Source organism: Lissotriton vulgaris, chromosome 10 (assembly GCF_964263255.1).
Source record: "Lissotriton vulgaris chromosome 10, aLisVul1.2, whole genome shotgun sequence".
In the NCBI taxonomy this organism is placed as follows: Eukaryota; Metazoa; Chordata; class Amphibia; order Caudata; family Salamandridae; genus Lissotriton; species Lissotriton vulgaris.
In genome coordinates, this window is record NC_141698.1 from 189,417,165 (window position 1) to 189,443,507 (window position 26,343).

General features: G+C 43.8%; 1 protein-coding gene across 4 annotated transcripts in view; it reads left to right on the plus strand.

Annotated features, from left to right (window-relative positions):
- MAP2K3 (mitogen-activated protein kinase kinase 3) overlaps positions 1-26,343 on the plus strand; it is a 436,357-nt gene that overhangs the window by 342,983 nt on the left and 67,031 nt on the right. For all 4 annotated transcript variants that reach the window (XM_086940864.1, XM_086940865.1, XM_086940868.1 and 1 more), the window contains one exon: positions 19,029-19,145. In XM_086940864.1, the coding sequence (XP_086796990.1) occupies positions 19,029-19,145 (117 nt within the window). The remainder of the gene's footprint in view (positions 1-19,028; positions 19,146-26,343) is intronic.

Consider the following 26,343-nt stretch of genomic DNA (forward strand, 5'->3'; position numbering starts at 1 on the left):
TTTTAATTTTTGTGTGGACTGTCTCAAGCAGATGTCTGGTATAACCCCATGAGGTGTATCCGGTGTTGGATTTCAGTCCACAACTCTAAGTTATGTGAGGAGTATGACTTTAGGTATCCTAAGGCACTGTGCAATTGTGAAGTCAAGCTTCACATTGCGAAGTCCCACTAAGCCCTAGTCGAAATCATGGCTGCAGATCAGTTCCCATTCTCAGGACTGCTCAGATGTTCACCATGGCTAAGTCTTTGGGTAAGTTGAATTTTTAAAAGAGATGTAAGTAAGAAGACCGAGCAGGACGCCTCTCATTTTTGCCACTTTTCCTCTGAGAAGTTCAGAGGACATCAAGGTGCTCTTCTATCTTGGTCACCTGCCCAGGTGCAGATTCTGTGGTACAAAAGGGTGTGGTGATGGACGGAGCATCTGAACCAATCAAACACTCACACCCAGTCAACAGATCTGGGTTTAATTCATCACTGTTCTTTAGCCCACTCTGCCACCCCAGTTCAGAAATGGCCATATGCAAATCAGTCTGGCCCCTGTGCCTCATGGGAACAGTCCAGCCCGAACTGCCAAGCCATGCCTTCCCTGGACCGGAAACAAGCTTCCGAGGACCGGTTTCTGGCATTTCAGCCGTCTTCAGCCCGGCTTGCTTGAATCCAGTGGCAAAGTGAGCAAGGGACTCACGTCTGAGCATACCCTGCCAACTTATGGCGAACAAAGCGGTACAAAAAGGGGTGGTGTTGGACGGAGCATCTGAACCAATCAAACACTCACACCCAGTCAACAGACCTGGGTTTAATCCATCACCGTTCTTTAACCCACTCTCCCACCCCAGTTCAGACATGGCCATATGCAAATCAGTCTGACCCTGTGCCTCATGGGAACAGTCCAGCCTGAACTGCCAAGCCATGCCTTCCCTGGACCGGAAACAAGCTTCCGAGGACTGGTTTCTGGCATTACAGCCGTCTTCAGCCAGGCTAGCTTGAATCCAGTGGCAAAGTGAGCAAGGGACTCACATCTGAGCATAAACTGCCAACTTATGGCGAACAAAGCGGTACAAAAGGGGGTGGTGATGGCCGGAGCCTCTAAACCAATCAAACACTCGCACCCATTCAACAGATCTGGGTTTAATCCATCACCGTTCTTTAGCCCACTCTGCCACCCGAGTTCAGACATGGCCATATGCAAATCAGTCTGACCCTGTGCCTCATGGGAACAGTCCAGCCCGAACTGCCAAGCCATGCCTTCCCTGGACCGGAAACAAGCTTCCTAGGACCGGTTTCTGGCATTACAGCCGTCTTCAGCCAGGCTAGCTTGAATCCAGTGTCAAAGTGAGCAAGGGACTTACGTCTGAGCATACCCTGCCAACTTTTGGCAAACAAAGCGGTACAAAAGGGGGTGGTGATGGCCGGAGCATCTAAACCACTCAAACACTCACACCCAGTCAACAGATCTGGGTTTAATCCATCACCATTCTTTTGCCCACTCTACCACCCCAGTTTAGATATGGCCATATGCAAATCAGTCTGACCCTGTGCCTCATGGGAACAGTCCAGCCCGAACTGCCAAGCCATGCCTTCCCTGGACCGGAAACAATCTTCCGAGGACGGGTTTCTGGCATTTCAGCCGTCTTAAGCCCGGTTTGCTTGAATACAGTGGCAAAGTGAGCAAGGGACTCACGTCTGAGCATACCCTGCCAACTTATGGCGAACAAAGCGGTACAAAAAGGGGTGGTGATGGACAGAGCATCTGAACCAATCAAATACTCACACCCAGTCAACAGATCTGGGTTTTAATCCATCACCCTTCTTTAGCCCACTCTGCCACTCCAGTTCAGACATGGCCATATGCAAATCAGTCTGACCCTTTGCCTCATGGGAACAGTCCAGCCCGAACTGCCAAGCCATGCCTTCCCTGGACCGGAAACAAGCTTCCGAGGACCGGTTTCTGGCATTTCAGCCGTCTTCAGCCCGGCTTGCTTGAATCCAGTGGCAATGTGCGCAAGGGACTCACGTCTGAGCATACCTTGCCAACTTATGGCGAACAAAGCGGTACAAAAGGGGGTGGTGATGGACGGAGCATCTGAGCCAATCAAACACTCACACCCAGTCAACAGATCTGGGTTTAATCCATCACCGTTCTTTTAGCCCACTCTGCCACCCCAGTTCAGACATGGCCATATGCCGGTGCTGATTCTGCAGCTGCTTATGATGCACCTTAAATTCCCAGGGAAGTTGGCGACATTGCAAGAGATTGAGGCTTTCAAGAATGCAAAGTTGCCCATCTTTGGTTCCCAGCCGGCTTCCTCTGGCACACCTTGGTCTCAGATCCGTTGAGGCCTCCTGTTGGGTTATCACTGGTTATTCCGTCTGGACACTCGTACCACTTGAGCAAATTTGGGTTTTCCTCTGACATCTCAGGCTAATTCCACTTCAGGTACTGTGAGAATTTGACTTGGTATATGCTGTCCACTAATAAAAGTGTTGTGTAAAGAAACAGGAGTGAAAACCCATCAACCTTGTTGGGATTGGGGTAGAAAGATATGTATAAGAAACAATATCCCAACTGGTATTATTTGTGGACAATTAAACAGGATATCTGTACAGGATTATCCGAAAGAGGACTAGGAGACTCAATTTGAATTTTGTATGTGCTCCAAGCAGCATTTATATCAACATTTCAAAAAATCATATAGGACAATTGCAATTACAGTTAGTATCAGCACTGCAATTAATAAATAGCAGATGGTAGCCCAAAATTGTACAAGGTGCACGAGTGCAAAGTGGGTGACACTACGGCGACGCAAGTGACTGAAAAGCAGCGTGGTTGGCGCAAAGTGAAAGGTGAATAATTATATACAGTGCGTGAAAACAAAGTGGTATTCGAACGATTCAATTTTCATTTTCCATTTTATGTGAACCACTAAGTGAAGGGCGCCTAGAATCTCGCTGGGGAGTCGACGGCGTTTCGATCCGTAATACTTTAGATCATCATCAGGACTGCAGGGCAGAAAGCAGTGCTGTATGGAAAAGAAGGGAGGGAGAGAGTAAGGCGAGGGTCGTGTCATAGGTCCATCGGGCTTGTAGGAGGAAGGGGACATGAGGCTCACCGTCTGGCAACTGTTGGAAGCGTACCACGGGTCACGGAACTGTATTGGTATCTCTTGGGAGCAATATTAACGAGGCGGGGTGTGGGGATTGGCAGGTCTGAGATTACATCTTCGGTTACGAAAAAGCCTGTATGTAGGGGAACAAGGTAGAGAACCATGTCACATAGGAAGGCTCGTGGAGCGTATATGCTGGAAATTACGCTTAAGGAGTGGAACTTACCGGGGGTAATTATGAGGGGTAATTTCGGGACCGGATGGTCCGACCAAGAAATGGATTCTCTCGATGTAATGAGCGTTGTGGCAAGGGTCGTTCTGTTGGAGAAAGGGGTGAATTGAGTCAAGGATAACCCGGTTCGGAAGTGCATCTGGGGCCATGTGGAACAAACGGAGGGACTTACCAGCGATAATTTTATCCGTGGGTAGCCATGGTAATCCGCGTGGTAGGGCGAGGAGAGTCAATCTGTAGGAAGGGAAGGGAATTAACGAGGGAAGTTCTGCATGAATACGGGTAGGGGTGGCGGTAAGGAAAGTGGGGGTAACCATAAGAAGCAGATCCTACTTTCCTACAGGTACCACAGTCCATGCCAATTCCTGATAATCCACACACTGGTCCTGAAGCTGTTCCTATTGTCCCGTCCAACTCTGAACCAATTCAGTCTCAGTCAAAGTCACGTACTGGAATAGTTTTGATGCGATTGGTCCCAGTTCACTCTCATTCAGACAAAACAGTATTTCTGCTTAAGAGCGACCTCCAGCGCTCCAACAACCATTTGGATCAAATTCAGAGCAAATTTAGATAGTCTTTGGAGAGGATGGAGGGATGAATTTCCCCACAATATGGTGATGACAATTCTTGTTTAAACCTACAAGAGAACTAATACAAGGCTCCTCCACTTGGGGAGGGGCACCTCTGAGCAAAACTTCGGGGGACTCAGACGGTCTTATTCCATATATCTGTGGATCAACATAAGTTCATTCCAAAAAGTTCATTCCAAAAGTACCATGTAGTTCATCCAACGTGTGAAATTTATTAAACTTATTGCAAATTCATAGTTTAAGTAGCATCACGATGTTCAAAAGATTCTGGATGAATAATGCGATGTGACACATATTAGTAAATCCCGATGCATTTCGGGCACCGCCCTTCCTCAGGGGATTACTCTACAAGCAAACACAAAAATCTACGTATCAGTTACATAACCTCATCTTCACATTAAAACAAAAGCGATTAACAGGTCTCCAATCAAACGAAAAGTAATCAGACAGATAAGGTAAAGGAAAAAGACGGTGCTATAAGCGTAAAGAAGTGAATCGAAGATAGGAAAAGTGTTGACCAGCCCGTGGAATAACAAGAGATCTGAGTTGATAACTGAGTTGATAACTGACGCCGATGAATCCCAAGCTGACGAGAGGTCACCCAGTGAAAATAACCCCCCAGTGTCTAAAAACATTATAGCGTGTTGGCAGTGTGAAACATACAACAGACCCACACCCAATCGTGAAATGTGACGATTCAAACTATGAAGTCCCGGGAGGGTACTTACAGTGTCAGAACTTCGTTAGAACTCCGCGGAGTTCCGCATCAGAAAGGTGAACCGAGCCCACAACTACGCGGGCGTGTAAGGGTGTACAGGGTGATCAACACCGAAGAGGGACTAACAAAGTATAGCCTGTAGGTGGTCGCCATCTTGTAAGGCGCAAGATAATGGAAATCTGAACGTAAAAAGAAGGGAAAGAGAACCAAATAAACCAAAGGTAGAACACATATCAGAAGTAATCATGTAATCAATAAATAATAATAACAAGAAATGATGGGATCATGTTACAGGTAACACAAAAATTCCATGCGGTCATTCAACCCATGGGGCACCATTGTGGACATAAATCGGATCCAAAAGTTCTCTCTTTTAAGTAAAGTGTTCTTGTTGTTCTGGGTAACCTTCACTTGTTCCAATACTTGGAATTTCAACTGAGCAGCATTGTGTCGGTTCTCATGAAAATGTGTCGCCACTGTGGACTTAAAGTTCAAGGTTCGAATGTTACTTTTATGTTCTAGGATCCTCACACGGATCTTTCTTTCGGTGTGACCTATGTAACATTTCCCGCAGGGACATTTCAGTAGGTATATGACATTACTGCTGTTACAGGTGGCATTGACTCGGAGTTTAATTGGGTAGCCTTTCATCGGGTGGTTGGTAGTGTTCCCCTGGATACAGTTATTACAATTGCTACAATTGTAACAAGGTCTTAGACCCTTGTATGTGATTTGTGTGTCTGAGATGTTGGGTTTGGTCAGGATTTCTTTGATATTTCTACCTCTAGTGAAAGCAAACATAGAGGGTTGGCTGAACAGTCCATTAAAATCAGGTTCCATCGTCAAGATGGGCCAGTGTTTACGGATGATGCGTTGAAACTGATTCGAAATCACTGAATATTTGGAGACTATCACCACACGATCTGTGTGTTTTTTCGGTTTAGTTTGAAGGAGGTCTCTCCTATTCATTTTCTCACTTCTGTCTGCAGCCAAATCAAGGATCTGTGGAGGATATCCACGTGCCCGTAGTCTCTCTAACATGATTTTCATCTCTTTTTTGCTCTCCTGTTCATTGGACACAATGCGTTTAACTCTCAACAGTTGTGCATAGGGTAAGTTGTTCTTGAGGCCTAAACGATGAAAGCTTTCATAGTGTAAGGTAGAATTCCTATCTGTGGATTTACGGAAAATGGTGGTAGACCACTTGTCTATTTCTCTATGTATCTCCAGATCCAGATAATGAACACAGTTTTCATTGTAATCCCAAGTGAATTGTACTCTCTCATTGAAGGTATTCCATGTTCTGAGAAAGTCAACCATGGGTCCACTCCATAACAAAAAGATATCGTCAATATATCGTAGGTAAAGTTTTCCATGTTCCAACCAGCTACTGTGATTCAAGATGTGTGTCTCCTCAAATTGCTTCATAAAGATATTAGTGGAGGAGCCTTGTATTAGTTCTCACAGATTCTTTCACTGTTTGGCCAGACAGTGTTACCTTTTTGAGCACACTACAGAACATTACAAATCTACAACTTTTTAGATTTACCTGCTGTGCGAGTTCCATTCTCTTCGTGTAAACCTACAAGAGGCCAATTGGGATTGGACACTTCCCCTCACACAGAGATGGGTTCTTCTGCACGTCCTTCAACATAAAAGCCAGCCTAATTTACTGTGGTCAACAGATGAGCAGCTGAAGTCCTGAACTTAGAGTTGTCGTCTGCTGAAGTGAAAACGAATGGCGTTACTGAAGTTTTGCAGCCTGGGTAGACTTCACATGAGCATTAACTGCCATTAAACTAAGCCCTGAATTACACACTCAGGGGAACCAGAGCTAAACCTTGTTCCTGTACACTTGTACATAGGACGGGTAGTACAATACCACAGACCTTCCCTGGGTGGTTCTCCTTTTTCTACACAACACTGTGCTCCTAAATATGGTGGTTCAGGCTTCCACTAGCATTATTAACCAAAACTGTTTCCATATGATCCTCCCGGAAACAAAGTTGAGTAATTCGGGAAGTGCATGTTTTCATCTGCTTGCGTTGCCCTTAGATCAGTCAACTCCAGCTGTTTGCTGGGTAGGTACTCCCAAGCTTTCTGTGGTATGGTGTTGGAGACCTTGCCAGCAATCCCAGGGGAATTCTGCCCAAAGAGAGCACAGACCCTTTAGAATGGCTGGAACAAAACCCGATATGTCAAATGGTCTGGCCTGAACTTGGTCTACTTTTTGGGCAGATCAGTCGGGACTAGCATCGTGCTTGCGCTCGACAGGTGTAGGAGATCCACTGGCTCTCTGTTTAAATCCAGGTATCACTCATGGATATACCTTTTGACAGGTCTTGCCCATTTGGCAAGATGGCGTATTGCGCCCTAGAGAGCTTTAAAGAGAGCAGAGCCACACCACACTCCCTTGGTCTCTTCACCCTCTCATGGCAGTATCCACAACAGGTCTGTTCCTTTTGTGACAACACCAAGGTCCGCCTTCCGAATAGCAGACACTCCAGTCCTTTCAAGGTCAAGGTAGGGGACCCTGCACACAGTGTTGAGGCCCTCAGTAACCGCAAAACTCCCTATCCCCTGCCCTGTCTGCTGTAGCCTCCAACCTGCTTTAATTTGCTCCTAGTGGCACACAACCACCCTGTGAGAGGCCGGATCAATCATTTTCTGCCCTGGTGGCAGGCCATAACATCTGACAAGTGGGTCTTGTAGATAGTTCAGTGGGCTTCATCCTACTATTCGTTTATGACCTGCCGCATCCGATCGACTTTTGGAGGTGCACATATCCATTTCACTGCAGGAAGTGTGGGCTCTTTTAGCAAAAGGAGCCAATAAGCGAGTCCCGGCCTCAGAAATAGGAACTGGCTGTTACTCCAGCTATTTCCTGATGATGAAAACAGATGGATGTCTCTCTCCTGTTTTAGTTCTCCAACCTCTCAGTTTTCTTCCTGTGGAATGACAAATTCAGAATGCTCATTTTGGCCTAGGTTTTGTCTGCCCTGGATCCACAAGACTGGATAGTAGCTCTAGACTTGAAGTCTGTTATTTCGAGTTGCTTGTCCTGATAGCGCACAGGCACTACTTGCAGTTCAAGCGGGACATGGTCATTCAGTTTGCTAAGCCCCCCTTTGGCCTTAACAGTGCCCCATAGGTGTTCATAGTTGTGTTGGGGAAGTTATCTGGGAGGTGTGGAAATCAGAAGACTGGTCTCTGGCAGGGACCCGTCTCCACAGAAACTTGTTGGAGTTGCTGCCCATTCGCTTGGCATTGAAAACCTACCTGATGAAAACCTAGCGGAGGCTGCGTCAAGACTTTACAGACCACAACCCTGCCAAGTGATACTTAAACAAGGTGGGTGGAGTGGGGTCCTTGGCTCTGTGGTAGGTAGACTGAGCCTCTGGAAGAGGCTGACTTGTCAGGGTATTTCCCTGATTATACATCATGAGCCAGGCTCTTTAAACATTTGCATGGAGGAACGGAATCGGTGATGCCAGCTGATCTTGAATGGCAATTATTTCTGAAAGAGTCACAGGGTGAATGGTAGTTACTTCTAGACTTGGGGCAGTGTGTCTTCCAACAATGGGGAGAACTCTTCGCCACTGCCAAGAAGACGCAATGTCCATACTTTTGCATGCTGGAGTTCCCAAGAAGTCTCTCTTCGACTCATTCTGCCTGGACTAGAGCAACAGACTTTTTTATGCCTTTGTGCTGCTACCTCAACTTCTGAGGAAGATGCGGAATGACCTATCCAAAGTCATATTAGTAGATCCTGACTGACCAGGAGAGTATAGTACCCAGAACTTAAACATGAGCATCTGTCCTCCATATGGCTGCCGATTTGGGAGGATCTTCTGTGGCAACAGCCAGCCACGGTCATGTCCAGAGTTTGCACAGTCTACACACTTCCAGGCATAGAGATAGTGCGGTGGCAGATGACTCATTTCGATCACGCTCTGAAAGTAATGGATGTCATCCTTGTGGCCAGGCATTCTTCTACACAGTCAATTTACGACAGACGCTGGCACAAGTTTGTGGGTCGGTGTGGCACTAGTAATACAGGCCTGTTGCTGGCCTGTTGGAGTTATTGTTTTTTTTTTTAATTTGGCCCAGGATTTCAGTGGGCAAGTTTAAAACATTAGATTATTATTTTGGGTGGGTGACTACCTCCCTCAAGGAATAATCACAGCCTTTGTCAGAGTGAACCTTTAAAGTCACTAAATGATCTTGAACTCAAACATGTAGTAGCTATAGCACAGAACAGACCGGATTAAGTTAGATCAATGTGTAAAGTATTTATGTAGTACCAAATCAGTAATGAAGTCCAAATTCAAAACAATACAAATCCCAGACCAAATTAGAAGAGTAGAGTACACTGTAATAAAATGACAAAAATCCAATAAGGTAAACCAGAGATATGAATTCTTAAAGTTTTAAGTTGAAATAGCGCCAACGGTCACAAAGCATCAATGATAGTCATCAGTGGCTGTAGACCGGGACCTAGGCATAATTTGAGGCTGAACACAATGGAGTAGGGGTTGGATTCCCCAAGCAGGTGTGTCATTGTGAAAGAGTTTACCTTCTGACTTGGCCCTTTAAGTCCCAATTCACTGGAGGAGTAAACTTCTAAAGCCACGTAGGACCTAAGGGGGCACTTAAAGAATTGGCAGGGTGTCCGGCAGAGGCAAACTGGGTCCAGTCCAGGGCCAGTTGTCACTGGCCAGCTGAGTACTTCAGGAAAATTCCTCTGGCAGTTAGTTGCCTCTCTGTAATCCCACAGGTTGTCAGCCAACTGACCCTATGAGTCCACAAGAGGTAGCAGGTCCAGTCCCTCAAAGCTCCTCTCGGGTTACAGACACCAGGTCCAGTCCTCTTCTCATTTTTCGCAGGTCCTGAAAGTGTTCTGAAGTGGGTGCCTGGAGATGCCACATATTAAGCACTAGCTAGTGGGTGCTGGTGACTCCTAGCACCTCTCTAACTAATGAGGGTAAAGTTCCCGGGCCCCAACCTACGCACTTTTTGTCAATAGTTCCTGTTTGCCTCATTGTGAACTGACCCAAAATGCACGTGGGTCATGGCAAAATCTAAGATGGCGAAAATCTTCCGCCAAACTAAGACTGGGCTGTGAAGATGGGGGGGGGGGGAACGCTCTGAGTTAGTCCCAGTGTCTTCCCACAACTGACAATAAAATCCAGTTTGGAGCAGGAATTGTTCCCTCCTCAACTGAGAGACCGAAGTCTGCTAGGACTAAAACAGGGCCCTTCAGTCGCCACATCGACGATGCACAAAAAATATCCTGGCATCCTGTTCTGTCCCCTTCAAGTGCACCCCAAGAGTAATTTGTGAACTCAGAAACAGAAGTCTGGTGGGACAAAAGCCGGGTCTTTCAGCAACCAGACGAGGGATCCAAACGAATATTCTTGGAATCCTGTTTTCCCTTTCTGGTTCACCCCAAGTAATACATGCGGCTCAAAAGACCTGTCAAGTAGGATTTGATACTGTGCTGTCAAAAGGAGGCCCACAGTGCCCACCTTTCATATTCTTCTGAACACTATGCACATTCATTTCAACATTATTGTTTTCTCCTGGGAGGCATTTCACGCCTATTCAAGGCAGATCACTGGCTGGAGGAAGCAAAGAGCTCTAATGCAAATTAACCCCATGGAATTTAAGGCCGGAAAAAGGTCACTTTCTAAAAAGTTATTTTTCCTTACTATTTATTAACAATCTCTCTCCACCATTTAATTGAATGTTAACTAACTGTTCACAGTAGTAGTTTAATTATTTTTCTAGCTAGCTTTCCTGAGATATAGTATTCGTTTTTTAATTTGCACTCCGATTTTCTACTTGGTACAACTATGCCAGCCTCAGTAAAAGTAGCTTTTTGGGTCTTACCTTCATTGTTGGGACATGGTAATATTAATTTTCTACGTGCCCCACTTGTAAATATTATGTACCCTACCATGTGGGCTACAAGGCTTACAGAGAGGTAGCTTACTAATATTTAAATGGGATGGTTTTCTCCTGTTAAAAAGGTACATTTTTGACAGGTCGATCTGCAGGTTTAAAATTGCAGCAGTCAGACTACAGTAGTACGCCTGAAACTGTTTGCAGTGTCATTGTAGTGTATGGCACAATGTGTGCTGTTGTCCACTAGTAGCATTTATCTTCCAACTGTGTGTACACCGTGACTATATACTAAGGACTTATATTTAAGTTAAATATACCAATTTGGGATATGACAATTCGACTATATTTGAAGGGGGAGCATGGGCACATTTTCTACTACTCAACAGAGGTGAAGGACACAGAGTTATAAAGCCAGCAACAAATATAATGTCCAGCAAAAGGCAAACAATCTTGGGTGACCACTCAGAAATGGTGGATTTCCTACAGCTCTGTTCAAGAGTATTTGTCAGCCCTTTCGGCCTTTTTATGTTTACTAGACCAATGTTGAGGTCACCTGCTGTGATGCAGTTTCTCCAAGTACTATCCACATGTTTCCTTCTAAACCCTTCTTGATGCCACAATTGGACCTTAATTTGGGGTTTACTTTTCTTATGTGCTTCTCTTGAGATGTTCCACAGCTGTCCTCTGACCCGAAGGCTGTTTTTCTTATTGCAATAAGTTCAGCTCATCTCATGAGTGAGTTCAGTCCAGCCACCCTACACCAAATTCTTAAAGAACAAACTGGCTTTAAGGACTATGGCAGCCTTTCCAGTAAAGGTTGTGATTCCCTTGCATGTTGTGCAGTCCATCATACTTCTAATGTCTTTTTTCACACCTCACCCCTTGAAAGAGGAGGAAATACTCCAGAAAAGGACTGAGCTTTTCCATCAATCGTACCAAAGACCATTGAGTGGGGAATCAGAGCTTTGTGAGGTTCCCTGCAGCAAAGAAAGGCAAGGCAAAGCAGAAAAGGGTTCTGTCCAGATGGATAGTCCACTGCATTAAGAGCTGGAACATATTGGGCAAGAAGCAGCCTCCGAAGGATTGAGGGCTTGTTACACTATGGCCAAGGCTGCTACTGCAGTGTTGGCACACTGAGTGCTTGTCCTGAACATTTTTATGGCCTTAACATGGGCATCAGTGCACAAGTTCATGAACATTTACTGCCTGGGCAGCCAGGTTGGTTTGGAAGGGCATTTTAACTGTTCAGTCTTGCAGGACACTTTGGTCTTAGTCATTCCGAAGATGCACCACAGGGGGTAGTAATGCTTTGACATCTATTCTACAGGTAAGGATTCTCGGGGTTAGAAGTATCCCTCAGAAGAACAAAAACAACACTCTTTGGTGGATACTCTATCTCCCCGCAGATCCATCACTGCCCTCCTTCCTCCCGGTTCTGTGGAATAGCCTCTTTTCCATCTAAAAAAGTCCCAAATAAGAGGCCTGCATGTTGGTCCAGTTGATTATTTTTTTGGGCTCCATGTGGACAGAGTCAAGAAAGAACTGATGGGCGGCTCTTACATGCAGTACCAGCTATCACTTCCGGGGTGGAAGGCTGTCTACTCGGAGCGACTAAAAGCTACCTACTGGCTTTCAGGAGCTATGTTGAAATATCTTCCGAATGCAATCTAGCTCCTGGGTTACCTTAAAGGTGAGGAATCTGTGGTTAGATAGCGCATTGACCACAAAGTTTGTAACCAATGGTAAGTAACTTGTTCATTCAATCTTTCCAGTTGATAGCGCTCTCTGGGCTCGGTACACCATGGGAAAGCTTGATTGTCTATCAGTGGTACATTTGGAGCATATAGCTGTACCAACCCTGTACATTTAATAAGTATTTTCCAGGCCTTGGCAGTGCACCTGATTGAATTAATAGCCCTAGTACCATGGATACTTGGGTTGTTCAGAACTGCCCACAGGCAGAATAAGTCGGCTATATCTGTTTTGATCACAACGTGCAGCACTGGATTTGTTGTGTGGTGTCTGTAGTGGGTGAGGTTTGCTTTCGCCCACAGTTAGTATCGTTCAAGATCAGGGATCTGTAATCTGTTCTATGCGTAAGGCTTCAGGAGTGTTAGACATTTGATTCTGGTTTGCTTGCCACCACATTGAATTTAAATAAAGTAGATTATAATATCATTAAAAATTGATGCTATGGGTAAATCAGCATATTGTGAGTTAGAGTAATTTCGGAAGCATAGACATTTTTATCAAGGCGATCCTGCATATTCTCGAAGGAGAGAGTTTAGTTTGTCGTTTCAATGGCCCAATGAGATTTGCATTAGCTGTCTATTGTTATGTTTTAGTGTTGTCTCCTTTTCCTGAGTCTGGGTGCTCAATTTAACCCCCTGGTGTGTGCCAGGGGTTAAACGGAATATCATCAACTTGTCCTAGTGAGATCTAATATCCCGTCAATATCAGGAATACTCTCATCAGAGTTGATATATCCATTGAATATTTTCTAATGAATAGCAGGACATATTTAGCATAGAGTAACACGAGCACCCTATGGGACATTATGGTAAGACGTCTGTTGGTGTGATGTTGGTGGAGCTGGCACACCAGTGGTTCTATCCTAGCCACAAAGATGAGCGGGGTTGATGGCATCCTTACCTAGTGTTGTCAGAGGATTCAAGCTCCCGCCAGTGTTTTGGCCAAGTTTTTGTTATCAAAATGTATCAGAAACATAAAGTGATCGGAGTAACATCATACAGAGTCTTTATTCAGTTTGAAGAGAGTTATTAGGAGAGCTTTGCACATTGTCAGTGGCAATATCCCAGTTGCATTCAAATCCTCATAGTCCCGCAGTAGGGTTAGCGTCAAGATGTCTGTGTATTCTTTATAGTACTCAGACGTGAGTCCCTCGCTTCCAGGGGCATTTGCCGGGCACTTTGTGTATTGTTTGTTGATGTAATCGATTGATAATGGTTGAACTATGTATTCCCTATGCAGATCCCCTATCCAGGCAATAGCAATGTCCTCCAGATATTCCTCTATCTCATTATCCGTGCACAAAGTATGTGATGTGTATAGGTCAGTTCAGAAGTTCATGAGTTCTTGGAGTATTTCCTCCGTTACCTATATCCTGCCACCCTGTCCACCCCTGCAGAGCTGTTGCATCAGTGGATGTGCCAGAGAGCTTCTCACAATACTGTATCTAAGTGCAGTGGCAAATTTACCTGAATACCGTATTTTTCTGCATGTTCCTAGAGTAGTTCCAATATCTGCCTTTGAACCAGCGTATTCGACTTAACCAAATGCATCACCTCTTTCTCTTTAAGAACGGTCTCAAAACTAGTTAAGGTAGTTCTAAATGAGCTTAGTATCCAACCATGATTCCCAATACATAAGGCTCTTGTGTATGCCTTAAAGGACTGCAAAACTATCCCATGGCCAGAGTTAGTGGTGAGCTTGAAATTCCCAGATTTCCTCTCACATTTCTTGAAACACACGATCCAGTGGTCCTTCTAGTGGTAATGGCTATGACCTCTACTGTACGGCTACATCTCGCAAAGTCAGTGTGATATGCACAGGAGCTTGATTGGAAGTGGGTGGGCTAGGGGTGTAATATCAGAGATCCAGTTACAGATTTCTTAAGATTCCCTTTATCTTTTCTTGGATTATTAGTTAATGACCTACTGAAATCGGTGCAAGCTTTACTTGCCACCGCCAATTGTTCTTTGATCTTCCTGCCATTCGTGACAGGGTTCTCATCCTCAGGTTACTTGCACTGTGGCTCGCCCCCATTTGTAGGCATCTTCCAGGCCTCAGATCTAGTAGTCTATCACAGCTGAATGCACTCCTGCAGTTTCTAAAATCAGGACATGATTGGCCATAACTCGTACACACAGTTCATTTTCTATGCCCTGGTATCAACATTAAGCTGTGATTCATCCCAACAGTAGAAAATATTCACTCCTTGGGTGGTGCCTGACGTTAGTGCAGCCATCTTGGAATGCCACAGTTTGGCGCCCCTTGGATTGCCAACTAGTTTCTCGAAATACTACTATATTGTGAGTGCCAGCTTTTTATGAGCAGTGAGATTTTACCATGGATGATCACATTTGGTCAAAATAAATACCAATGTTATGCGAGGGCCAGGATGTTGCATGATGTGAGTAGGGGACATCATACCATAGATGTCCGCAGGTTGGCAAGAATTGCCACCATTGTACCACGGCCAGAATTGTACAAAATGGGATTGTGAACATCATCCCAAAGAGGTCTAGAAGTTGCCAATACTTAGTGCTATAAGGTGAGTGCCAGCATTTCAACCATGGTGGGCATACTAAACTGGTTGTCCTCAGCTTGACAAGATATACCACCATTATGCGAGTGCCATCTTTGTACCAGGGTTTTACCAGTTGTGGGCAGTAGGCATCATCTAACTAATGTCCACAAGTTGCCTAGAATTGCTATCATACAATGAGTGCCAGCATTCTATCTGTAATGGGCAATGGACATTACCACCATTGTGTCAGGGCCAGCAATTGTACCATGATGGACAGTGTGTACAACAGACCTGCATACCGACAACACTCACCAACACAACTGAGTTGTAAAAATTTTTTTTATAGTTAGTTACCTTCTGGTATTGGTCCATTCACCATCTCTCATTACCGATCCTTTTCTTCATACAACAGGCAGCTGCTTCCTACTGGTACTCCTGGGAGAAGGCGGAGGTGGATGGCAACACCTCAGGTGGCCATAGGGAAGGTGAAACGTGAGTTCATGAGTGAAGGGGCTGGCAGCAATGACTTGAAGGGAGTGGAGGAGTAAAGTGGAAAACAAAACAATGAAATATGATTATTGGAATGCTTGCAGAAATTTAAGACACTGGCAATCACTCAGGACTGTATTTCTGTCCATTTTATATTTGCTCACTGTGCCAGTCCAGATGTTGTTGGGGAGCAACCATATGCAAGTCAGTCTTGTTCAGGCTCCAGTAGAAACTGTCAAACCACCTACCTTCTGAACAGTGACATATGCAACTCCAAACCAGTTTCATAGGACTAGGGATGCAACTTGGATGCCATGGCTTAGCCAGCGCAGCACCCACATCTAGTAATATCTGTCTCAGTACCATAAGATCCCAGCTGCACCTCACTGATGAAGCTCAATAAGGCTGAAACTGGTCTGGAGTTGCTTGTATTCCTACCTAGAGAGGAATTGGCCTTATGCTGCCCAGTTCCTATTTGTCATCCTTATACCTTTCCATCCCTGTTATCGCCACCTTCCTCACTCTTGTTCCACAGACAAAACACAATCTCCTACTGGGTCTAATTCTCCTGTTTCCAACTTGCCAATCTGCTACCTTAAAAAAAACTGCTGTAAAATGATAGGATATGTTATAGTGCAGACCATATACTTTGAACTACAGTGATAATATTGGTTATAGGTCTTGTTTGCCTGAAATAAATACAAATATATCTCGGACTTCCCCTTTTGCATTTATCTGGACCACTTTCATCTGAATATTTGGCTAGGTAGACCGTTCTTTTGACACTTTTATTAAATTTAATTTTTAATACCAAAGCAAGTATAGAAAAACTATGCACCAGGAGGCAATATAACATTGAATATTAATGTGACATGCTTTGGCGGTGGATGTAATTATTCAGGACATAAATGCTGAAACAGGCACACTGTAAAAGACGTGTGTTCTCTTCTTCCAAGATAACCTAGGCGTACGACAATTCCATATGAATCTATTTATTTCGGTTTGGAGTTTGGCAGTCAAAGATGGATCAAAAAAGAGAGGGATAGTATTAAACAAAAACATAATCTTGGGTAAGATGGTCATTTTAACCAGATAAGACGTCGTCGAGAAAAAGGGGGACTTGCAGCACCGGATCTGCAGTTTTATGGATGGGCCTTTCGACTTTCACACATCAGGATGCTTTTAAAGACCCCTAATAACGTAGGGTGCGGGAAATTATTTGCAGCACTTCTTAAGGGGGAAAAAATGGGCCGACAAACTTTTTGTTAAAATTTGGTGACCCTAAGTACTTCAAGAAGGTCAAGCTAAAGGTCTTGAGGGATCTTGCCAGAACATGGGCTAATTTAGGACGCACACTCAAACTGGACTACTATTTTAGTAGGGCCCCATTATGGGACTCTCCAGGTGCACCGTCTTGGCTTTTGGATAGCCTAGCTCTCTCAGTCAGAGAGGCCGGGCTTTCATCTTGGGGGGACCTGTTTGTTGAAGGAGTTTTACTCTCATGGGAGACCTTGAGCTCAATAATAGGAATTAGTTTCTCACGCTTTAAATACCTTCAAATCCAGAGTTGGTCCCAGGCTTATAGTCAGGGTAGGGGTAGGTTCAAAATAGGCGCCAACAGTAATCTAGTTACCCATCTGATTGACAAACCTCCTTTTAAAAAAGAGATTAGATTTTGGTACAACCTTATACTAGACGAGACTGATGGCGAATTCCTGCTCCCCCACTCGCTCTGGGAAACACATATCACCAACACCGATGTGGAGGGTTTGTGGCTAAAATCATTTAAGATTCTGGGGGAGATTGTGAAACCTTCCCGGCTCCGTCGTAACCACTTGTTTACACTCCATAGAGTGTACTACTCTCCACTGCGTTTACCAAAGTTCCCCAATAATGCTCAGGTGGCCTGCCCTAGATGCGGTCTGGTAGCAGCATCAGATGTTCATATGTTTTTTGAGTGTTCATATATAACATCATTTTGGAATGAAATCTGCGCTTCCCTCTCATCAGCAATAGGTTCGCAAGTCAGCCCTAGCCCCATGTTAGTCTTCATTGGTATTATACCAGAGCTTGATGGCATAAGTAAAAAGCTGGTCTTTTATAGCTGTTTGTTGGCTAGAAGAGAAATTTGTAGACGGTGGAAAGACAAGACACCTCCTCTCTTTACCGATTGGCGTGTAGCTATGTTACAGATGTCCAAATTGGACATGGCTAGAGTGGGTAACCAACATAAGAGGAGATTTTGGCTACTTTTGAATTGGTAATCATAGACCAGAACATCATGGTTTTTTTTTTGGTTTTTTTCCCCCCCATGTCCTATGATTGTGCTGCTTTGAAGGGTCGTCTCTCTTTATCCCCTTTTTGCTATACATACCCTACACGTGCGATTTTGGTTACGAAATGGGTTGTATATAGCAGTATGCTAGCCCTGTTGGTACCATCTGATGATGATTAAGTTGTGGGTGCTTGGCACTGTGGGATACTCCGCTAAGAACCATTTAAATCCCCCCCAGTTAATCTGGGTTAGTGTCTCAGTCATCTCCTCTAATTTTTCGTTACTATATGGTCACCAAGGGCGAATATGAGGACAAAAAAAAAAAGACGTGTGTTCTAGGCCCTAAGTCTATAGGTCATTAGCCAATTTGGCACTGTTCATTTTGTTTATAGTAATAAAGCTTCAGTGGCATTGTATATTCTATATCTATTGTGGTTTATACGGATTGTAAGCCTTGTCTTGAACTAGGATTTTACTGAGTCTTAGATGTTTATACCTGAATTGTTCCTTGGGAGGTCTACATATTCATCTCTCCAGGACAGCAGACTCTGTTTACATGTGCTTATGTTCCCATGTTTTTGAATTCATATTTTTCCACATTCATCCTCAACGTGTTGGGAGGTGCTTCCCACTAGCTTTGTAATAATGAACATACCTGAGGCCTTTGCAGTGATATGGCTTTGAGTGCCCCCACCCACTTCACCACCCCCAACTCCAAGGTTACGCTTGAGTTTATTTACTACCAGCACCTAAATATTGGACTTATGTAATGTATTCATTATAGGGTTTACAAAGTATCTGCCCCCTACTGAAGTTCTACCTCAAGAGTCTTTATTATAGGGAAAGGGCATACCCCAAGTTCCAACAAGCACACTTTCCTTATAATGAAAAGTGACTAAGTGTTCCACAAAAATATGCAAATGCACTGTTCTTGGACCATTAATTGGCTGGGTATTGTAACCCAGATTTTAAATAGGGATCAGCAAGTTAAAGATAAACCAATTATCGGTTCATTTAAACTTCTCACTTTAATTGTAGTTTTCAAGTTACCAGAAATCCATCTTTTAAAGTAAAACATTTTTGATGTGCTCTGCTAGTGTCCTGTAGATTGTCCGCTTATTTGCAAATATATACAGCCACTCACACTAAGGTCTGGAAAGCTTATAGTTTGTTTTAGAGAAGGGTATGCATCCACCCAAAAATGTTCAGCAGAACAGGTACCTCTTTTAATTTAGTTTCAAACTTGGATTAAGACAATGAAAGTATTAACTAGAAAACAAAGCATATTTTCTTTTCAGGAAACCAGACTGTGTTTGCTGAAATTGTGGTTTTGTGTTACAAAGTGTGTGCGGGCTTTTCCAAGTAGAAGGAATCTGCATCTTGATTGGAAATGCAATCTATCTTGTCTGCCACAGGTTGATTACTTTCTTCCACATATCTCTAGGGTGATGTTTGGATCTGCATGGAGTTGATGGACACCTCCCTCGACAAGTTCTACAAGAAGGTGATTGAAAAAGGCCGAACAATACCCGAAGATATCCTCGGGAAGATTGCAGTAGCTGTAAGTTATTATGACACATTTTTCAACTCCCATGCATTGCCTATGCCTCGTAAATCCTCTTGTCATCGGCTAGGTCTTCAGTGTTGCCTGTTCTAGAGCTTTGAGAGTTTTAAGATTTGTGTACAAGTTTGTGTGCTATGCCTCTGAATAATGGCATTGCTTGCATGTGTCACCCCTTGGTGCAATTTTCTGTTCGCCAGGCCGCTTTGAAACTGTGCCACAATTCTCTTCTCTAGTGCCTGTTAGCTGGTGTGAAGGTGTCCACCTTATATTTCCTTAAGGATTTTTGCTTTTAGGGGTTTCATGTATCTGCTTCACATTTCCCTATCTGTGTTTTAAATTGCAGCATGTTAATGCCATGGAGGCCCAGCATAAATAATGTAGTCCTGTAGGGGTTCTATCCCAATGCAACCCCAATGGACCTTGGTCACTGGCCTTTGGTGTCTCCATTCACTTCCACCTCACTTTTCTAGTCCACAGCTTCTTGGCATTTTCTCTAGAACCTCTTAATATACTTGAGGGACACTAGCCTCACTTGAGCTTGTCCCTGGAGAATCTCAAATGAACATACTAGTGTTGAACTATGCTTGGTACTAGGTCTGAATCTCTGAAAGTTGTAAATTGCACCAACATTGCTGCCGGTACACTTTGTGACTTTTAGAATTGGGCCCCAAATTTGTTTTTATGTGCCCAAAGTGATTTTATACCTAGTCTCTATTATTCATGTTTAAGATATTTGCATGCATAACATTTGTTTTACTAAGGTCAAGTAAAACGTTTTTATTTTCATTTCATGGTGAAGTTTTTATTTGAAATTGAACAATTGTCAATTTTGCTTTAATGCTTCTGTATGTTTTTGCATGTAATGAGGGAGCATTATAAGGAGCTTCAATTAGTTAAAGTTTGCAGATCGACAACATAAAGTTCCTACCTGTGTGGTGTTCTAATCAAAGGTTTTGAATAGGATTTAAATGTATTTCTTACATGCTGCCTGAAAGGGCCAACAAGCGACTGCATCTGTGCTTTCAATTTTTTAAAAATGCACATGACTGCCTGGCCAGAAGATGGTTCTATTGGAATGCACACAAAGCACAAAATAATGCCTCAGTCCTTAAAGTTTATAGCTCTATTTCAAGTACAAAAAAAAGGGAGTTACGCAAATTGAAGCAGCAGTGACTATGTTACACTGTCAGTCAGTCAGTGCTTTATTGTACAGTTAATAAAAACCATTAGAAATAGCCGTCGGCAGTAAAAAAAACAGATTATAAAAAAGACAGTTAAAAACAGTACGATCTATCAATTCCTTTCCCCTATATTTTCCTATGGGGGACGGGCTGGCCCTCTCCCTAAATAATCGTACCTATGTTACACTGGTGAAAATGTGTTTGCTATTTTATTTTGGAGTTATATCCCACTTTCCCGCGACAGAAAAGTGTACTTATTTGTACAGATTTTCACCTTTTTCCACAAAGGTTTTAGCTTCTACTACTTACTTGAAACAGTGGTGCCCTGCCGTCATGGAATGAAGTTACAGCCATATAACATGCTTGTAAATGGCGAACCGCAGTTGAATTTTCACCACATCTCTCTTTCAGCCTTTTTTGTGCTGTATGCACAGTATGTTTTTCCGCTCCCCCTCTTGAATGTGACAAGGCGTGGGAGGTAAATTCCTCTCCGCATGTGGAGTTTTGCCACTCCACACTTCGCTTGAAATGTAGAGTTTAGTAAAAACTCAGCAGGCCCCTGCATAGCGGAGTTTACCGGCACCCACACCTAAATATCACTTTATTACATCATTTTGATGTACATGTATACCTAGCGCCGAGTAAATGAGTTGATCATGTGTGAAAACTTCTAAAAGTTGTAAACGATCCCGAATAAATTAAAAGGCACCTGTGCATTGTGCGCACCTCATTGCATTCTGTGAGGTTCACACTCTGCAGATACTTAGTCAGAAATACTTTATTTCGACTCTGGAAGAGCCATAAAAGGTTGTACAACACTATTTCATTTGAAAACAACACTTCTACAAAATTTACTGGTTTTAAAATGATCAGTATCTACTACGAATCTTAAAAGCGGTAAAAAGGTAATTTAAAATACAATATATGATCTCAACTGTTCCAAGGGAGAGTAAAAACTCCATTGCCAATTTGTAATTCATAATCTGTGCAGCAAGTAATAAAGGGCGAATAAACGATTTCCTTGGGGAGGGGGTGTAAAGTCTACAGAAGAGAATAAAGTGCAAAGTGCTAAGAGGTGAACAATTGTCACACGGACAAACAGGGAGTGAGGCAAACCACGTGCCTTGGATAGGAAAAGCAGCTAAACATTTACAGTTTTTTAAACATAACCTCATCAACATAAATGTCCTTCTTTCGTTTAAGTCAATTTGCAAGTACAGGGCAGGCTCCCTCTGACTGACCAGTCATACTGCATATAGGGCCAGCCCCGACATAGCTTTGATAAAACTGTGACTTTATAATGACCTGTGAAACATTTTTTAGCATATCAGGGTTTGAATAATACACTGGGACACCCATTTTAGCAAAACACGTTTTAACATACCTAAGCCAGGGTATGTCTAAGCTATTATCCAGCTTCATGCAGTCTGTCAGTATTGTTCTGCAGAGGGCAGCCCCTGGATTCTTCCAGGTTTTTAGGTCTCGCGCCTGCGATGCATATGGCGAAGCCATATGCCATCGCGCAGGCGCGATACTACTGTTGCTGGGTCTGCTTCCCAGGAGACAGGAGATGTCACGCGCACGCTCTGGAAAGCGATCGGCGCCGGCCGCGCGCGCGTGTTTCCCAATCTCCTGTCTCTCTGGTAAGCACACAAGCAAGCCCAGCAAGCCCCGCCAAGGTAACTTTGAAATAATCTTTATTTCTTGATAATTATTGCCTCTGGACTTTTTTGTTTAATATTACGGGCATGTGGGTAGTGTGATGCTGCATAAACAGATGCGTTTGGAGTTTATTTACCGATCCGCTATGGAGGGGCTTTTCATTAATCTGTTGGTGGCTGTTTTTTTTAAAATTTATATTGCGTCTTCATGTACACATGATGTTTGACTTTTTTGAGCAATTCGTTACGTTGGGCTTTTGTATAATTTGATACTAGCTGTTATTTTATTTATATTGCGTCTCCCGATGCTGTGTTTGCCTGCCCCGCCAGCTCTCCAAGGTTGCTATTTGTTTCTTTCCCATCTGCGTACATCACTTGCGGGATACAGGTAAATCTGCATTCTAGAGTTGCCTTTATTGTTTTGAGGCCGGGCGCAGGGGCTGCTCCGATGTTATCAAGGCTGCTATCCCACTGCTAAGGCTGTGCTGCACTCACTGCCTTGTTTATATTTGTTTTAGTTCCGTGATGCTCCGATCTTTGCCCCTGCTGTCAACTTCCCGTTCCTTCTCTAGTTTTACAGTGACGGAATCTTGCGCTGTTCGAATGTGAATGACCCTTTCTGAAAGCCTAGGTCAGCGTGACTGTAAAGTAATCATGCCCTCAGGAGGGTTCTCATGACCCCCACGATGGCATCACACTCCACTGATGTATGGTTCTGACCCCAACGGGCAGAGGTAGTGTAGCGCCACGAGATGCTCTTGTAGTTCCCAGGGAGGGGCATGACTGCTTCTAGAGTCATTCTGACGAGCGTGGGCAGGCCAAGAAGCACTACTTTTTCAGACATTTCCATGCACCGTGGGCAGGCCAAGAAGCACTACTTTTTCAGACATTTCCATGCACCTTTCTGTTTAAGTATTCCATGTCTATTACGTGTTGAGTGCAACACAGTGCATCCATGTATAGAAAATCGGCCATTGCTTTTTTCCACTTTCAGAGGGAACTCATTTACACTCTCAGGGTCAAAATATCCAACTCTTTGTTGTGTCTCTGCTCTTCTTTTTTCTTCTCTTACTACTTAAATTCCCTCACTTTTTCTCTTCCCTGTCTTTGCTCCCTGTCCCATTTCCTCCTTTCCATGTAGTGCCTCTTGTTCATCCTTTCTCTTGTGGTCATGTATGTGCACACTTTCATGTGCTCTTCTCCAATATCAGGCCTTCCCCTTATATGATCTCTTTTGCACTGCTCTCTCTTTCACCCTTCAGTGTTGCCCAGTTTCCGTGTGTACTGTGTCTTGCTTCTTCTTTTGTCTTGTTACACCCTCACGTCTTTATCCCTTCTCTTCTAGTCTTCTCTCTGCTGTCTTTCCTGCCCCACCAATTTATCCTTTCTTTCCCCTTGCTCAAGATCTCCTTTCCCTTATTGTTGACCCCTGTTCTTTTCTCTCCCTAGTCCCCTCCTTAGTGTGTCTTTCTCTGCCATCTTCTTTATGCTCCTCGCTCATCATCAATCCCTTGCCAGTTTCTGCATCTTTCTCTCCCTGTCTGGTGTTCTTTGACAGAAGAGGTCTTAACTGGAATTCTTTCACCTCCATTCTGTTGACTCTTTTTCATTTAAATGAGCGATGTCCTAGGCAGGTCAGGAGGACCGAAACCATGTCAGACTTAAAAAAATCCCACAGATATTTAAATGTACTCTATATATATTCGGTGCTTGTAAATGCATCCTATCTAGATGTCCCTAGACTCTAAGGAGGGACCTACATCAGACACCAGCGCTTCATATATTCTCTCTCTCTCTTTCACTCTCTCTCTCCTTCTAACCTTTTGTCCCCTACTGCCACTATTTAACTTTCACCACCTGTCTCGTGCCGCATTCCCTCTGAAAGTATGACATCGGGCTTCTCTCATGGATCTTCCGATGACGTCGATAGTGGCTCTGTGAACATGTGACCTCCAAATTGTCTCCATTGCATCAATCTCTCTGTCTCCTGCCCTGGCGGCCTCTTCTGTCTGTCTCACCTCTCTCTTTTTAGGTCTCGCCTATCCTAATATATCCCGCAGGGATAAATAGGCGAGATTATAGTAAGTGGAAAAGAAAAGTCTGCCTCGCCTGCGGATCGCATACAGTTCATGTGAACTATGCACGTGCACAGAGCCAGCCACATCACACACCACCATTTGTCTGTGCCTCGGCATCAGACTTCAAATTCAAAGGCTGCCGCTCCCCCGCCCCCGCGTGCACATCGCCCACCACCATTTCTCTGAGCCTTGGCATCAGAATTCAAAGGAATGTGCTCCCACTCCCCCTCACCCTCACACACCCTCACCCTCACACACCCTCACCCTCACTCACCCTAGAACACCCTCACACTCCCTCACCCTCTCACACCCTCACCCTCACACACCCTAAAACACCCTCACACACCATAGAACACCCTCACACACCCTCACTCACCCTCACACCCCCTCACCCTCTCCCCCTCACACACCCTCACACCCCCTCACCCTCACACACCCTCACCCCCTCTCACCCTCACACACCCTCACACGCCCTCACACCCTCACATCCTCACACCTCCTCACCCTCACACCCCGTCACCCTCACTCACCCTCACACACACTCACACACCCTCACCAGCATAGCATAACAAAACATAGCATAGCATAACAAAACAAAACATAGGATAGCAAAACAAAACATAGCATAACAAAACAAAACATAGCATAGCAAAACACAACAAAGCATAGCATAACAAAACACAAAAAAGCATAGCATAGCATAACAAAACAAAGCATAGCATAACATAACAAAGCAAAACACAACAAAACATAGCATAGCTTAACAAAACACAACAAAACATAGCATAGAAAAACAAAACATATAATAGCATAGCAAAACATAGCATACCAAACACAACAAAACATAGCATAGCATAACAAAACATAGCATAGCAAAACAAAGCATAGCATAATAAAACACAACAAAACATAGCATAGCATAACAAAACATAGCATAGCATAACAAAACATAGCATAGCATAACAAAGCATAGCATTTCAAAACATAACATAGCATAGCATAACAAAACATAGCATAGCATGGCATAACAAAACACAGCATAGCATAACATAACAAATTAAGCATAGGATAGCAAAACATAGCATAGCATAACAAACCAAACATAGGATAGCAAAACAAAACATAGCTTAGCATACAGCATCACTCAGGGGCACCACAACATCACTATGTGGTACCACAGCATCACTGAACACCACAGCATCACTCGTTCACCACTACAACCTCACTCAGCGTCACCACAGCATCATTCTGTGCAACCATTCAACATCACCTGGTTCAAATATGTTCTCTCAATGTTTCAAGCTTTATTACAAATGTAACAAAAATATGCTAATATTTCACTCCTGTTCTTGGATTTTCGTCACAAAAAAATACACTGAACATAATCTTCACAAAATTTATTTACAAACCTTTAAGCTATTGCCATTATAAATTACAATAACTTTTATTTAAGTATTAATTATTGAAAAATAATTAAAAGCCATTGTTATTTGTAATATCAATACATGTAAGTCACGTAAATACAACACATATTGCATTACAAATGCTATAGGTGTCACATTTGCGAAAGTTATAACTACTGGCATTGTAAATGACAAGGCTATTGATTTCACTATTTTCAAAAACAAACCATAAATAAAAAATGTGTAATTTACAATACCAATAGCTCAAACTTTCCTGATGCGAGACCTATTGCATTGCAAATGCTTGTTAACCAGAGCAACTGTGAGGTTCACATTCTGCAGATTTTCATGCAACTAAACTGCCATTCAATGCTATTAGTCCTGTATACAGCGCTGGTACTACTGCTCTATAACGCATATTAAGATAGCCCTAATAAGTGACCGAGCCCTGGTTTTTGAGTAATCTGCGCCTTTTTCCCTGGCATGCATCCCGGTCATCAGTTTGATTGCGGGCAGGGTGGGGCAACTGCCCGTTCTCACGTTATCATGGTTAGGTTAGCCTGGGCATTATTGGGTTTACAAAGCTACAGATCACTCCGTCACGACACCTAGGGACCATTCTAGCGTTGCTAGTGCAGCCTTTACCCCGGGTGCAATCGTGTCAGCAGGGTCATTCGAAAAGCACCAGGACAGACTGGGTTGGTTGTGTGCTCTTTGAGGCCATCGGAGGGTAGACGCAGCCAAGTGTAGTGTGGTGACCAAAGCAATGCAGGGCGAAGTGGGAGGCAGTAAAGTAAAAAGATTGCACCTGTCATTAACAAAAGCAAGTCTCTGATGGCCACTTTTAACTTTAATGGTTCTGTGACAGAGTG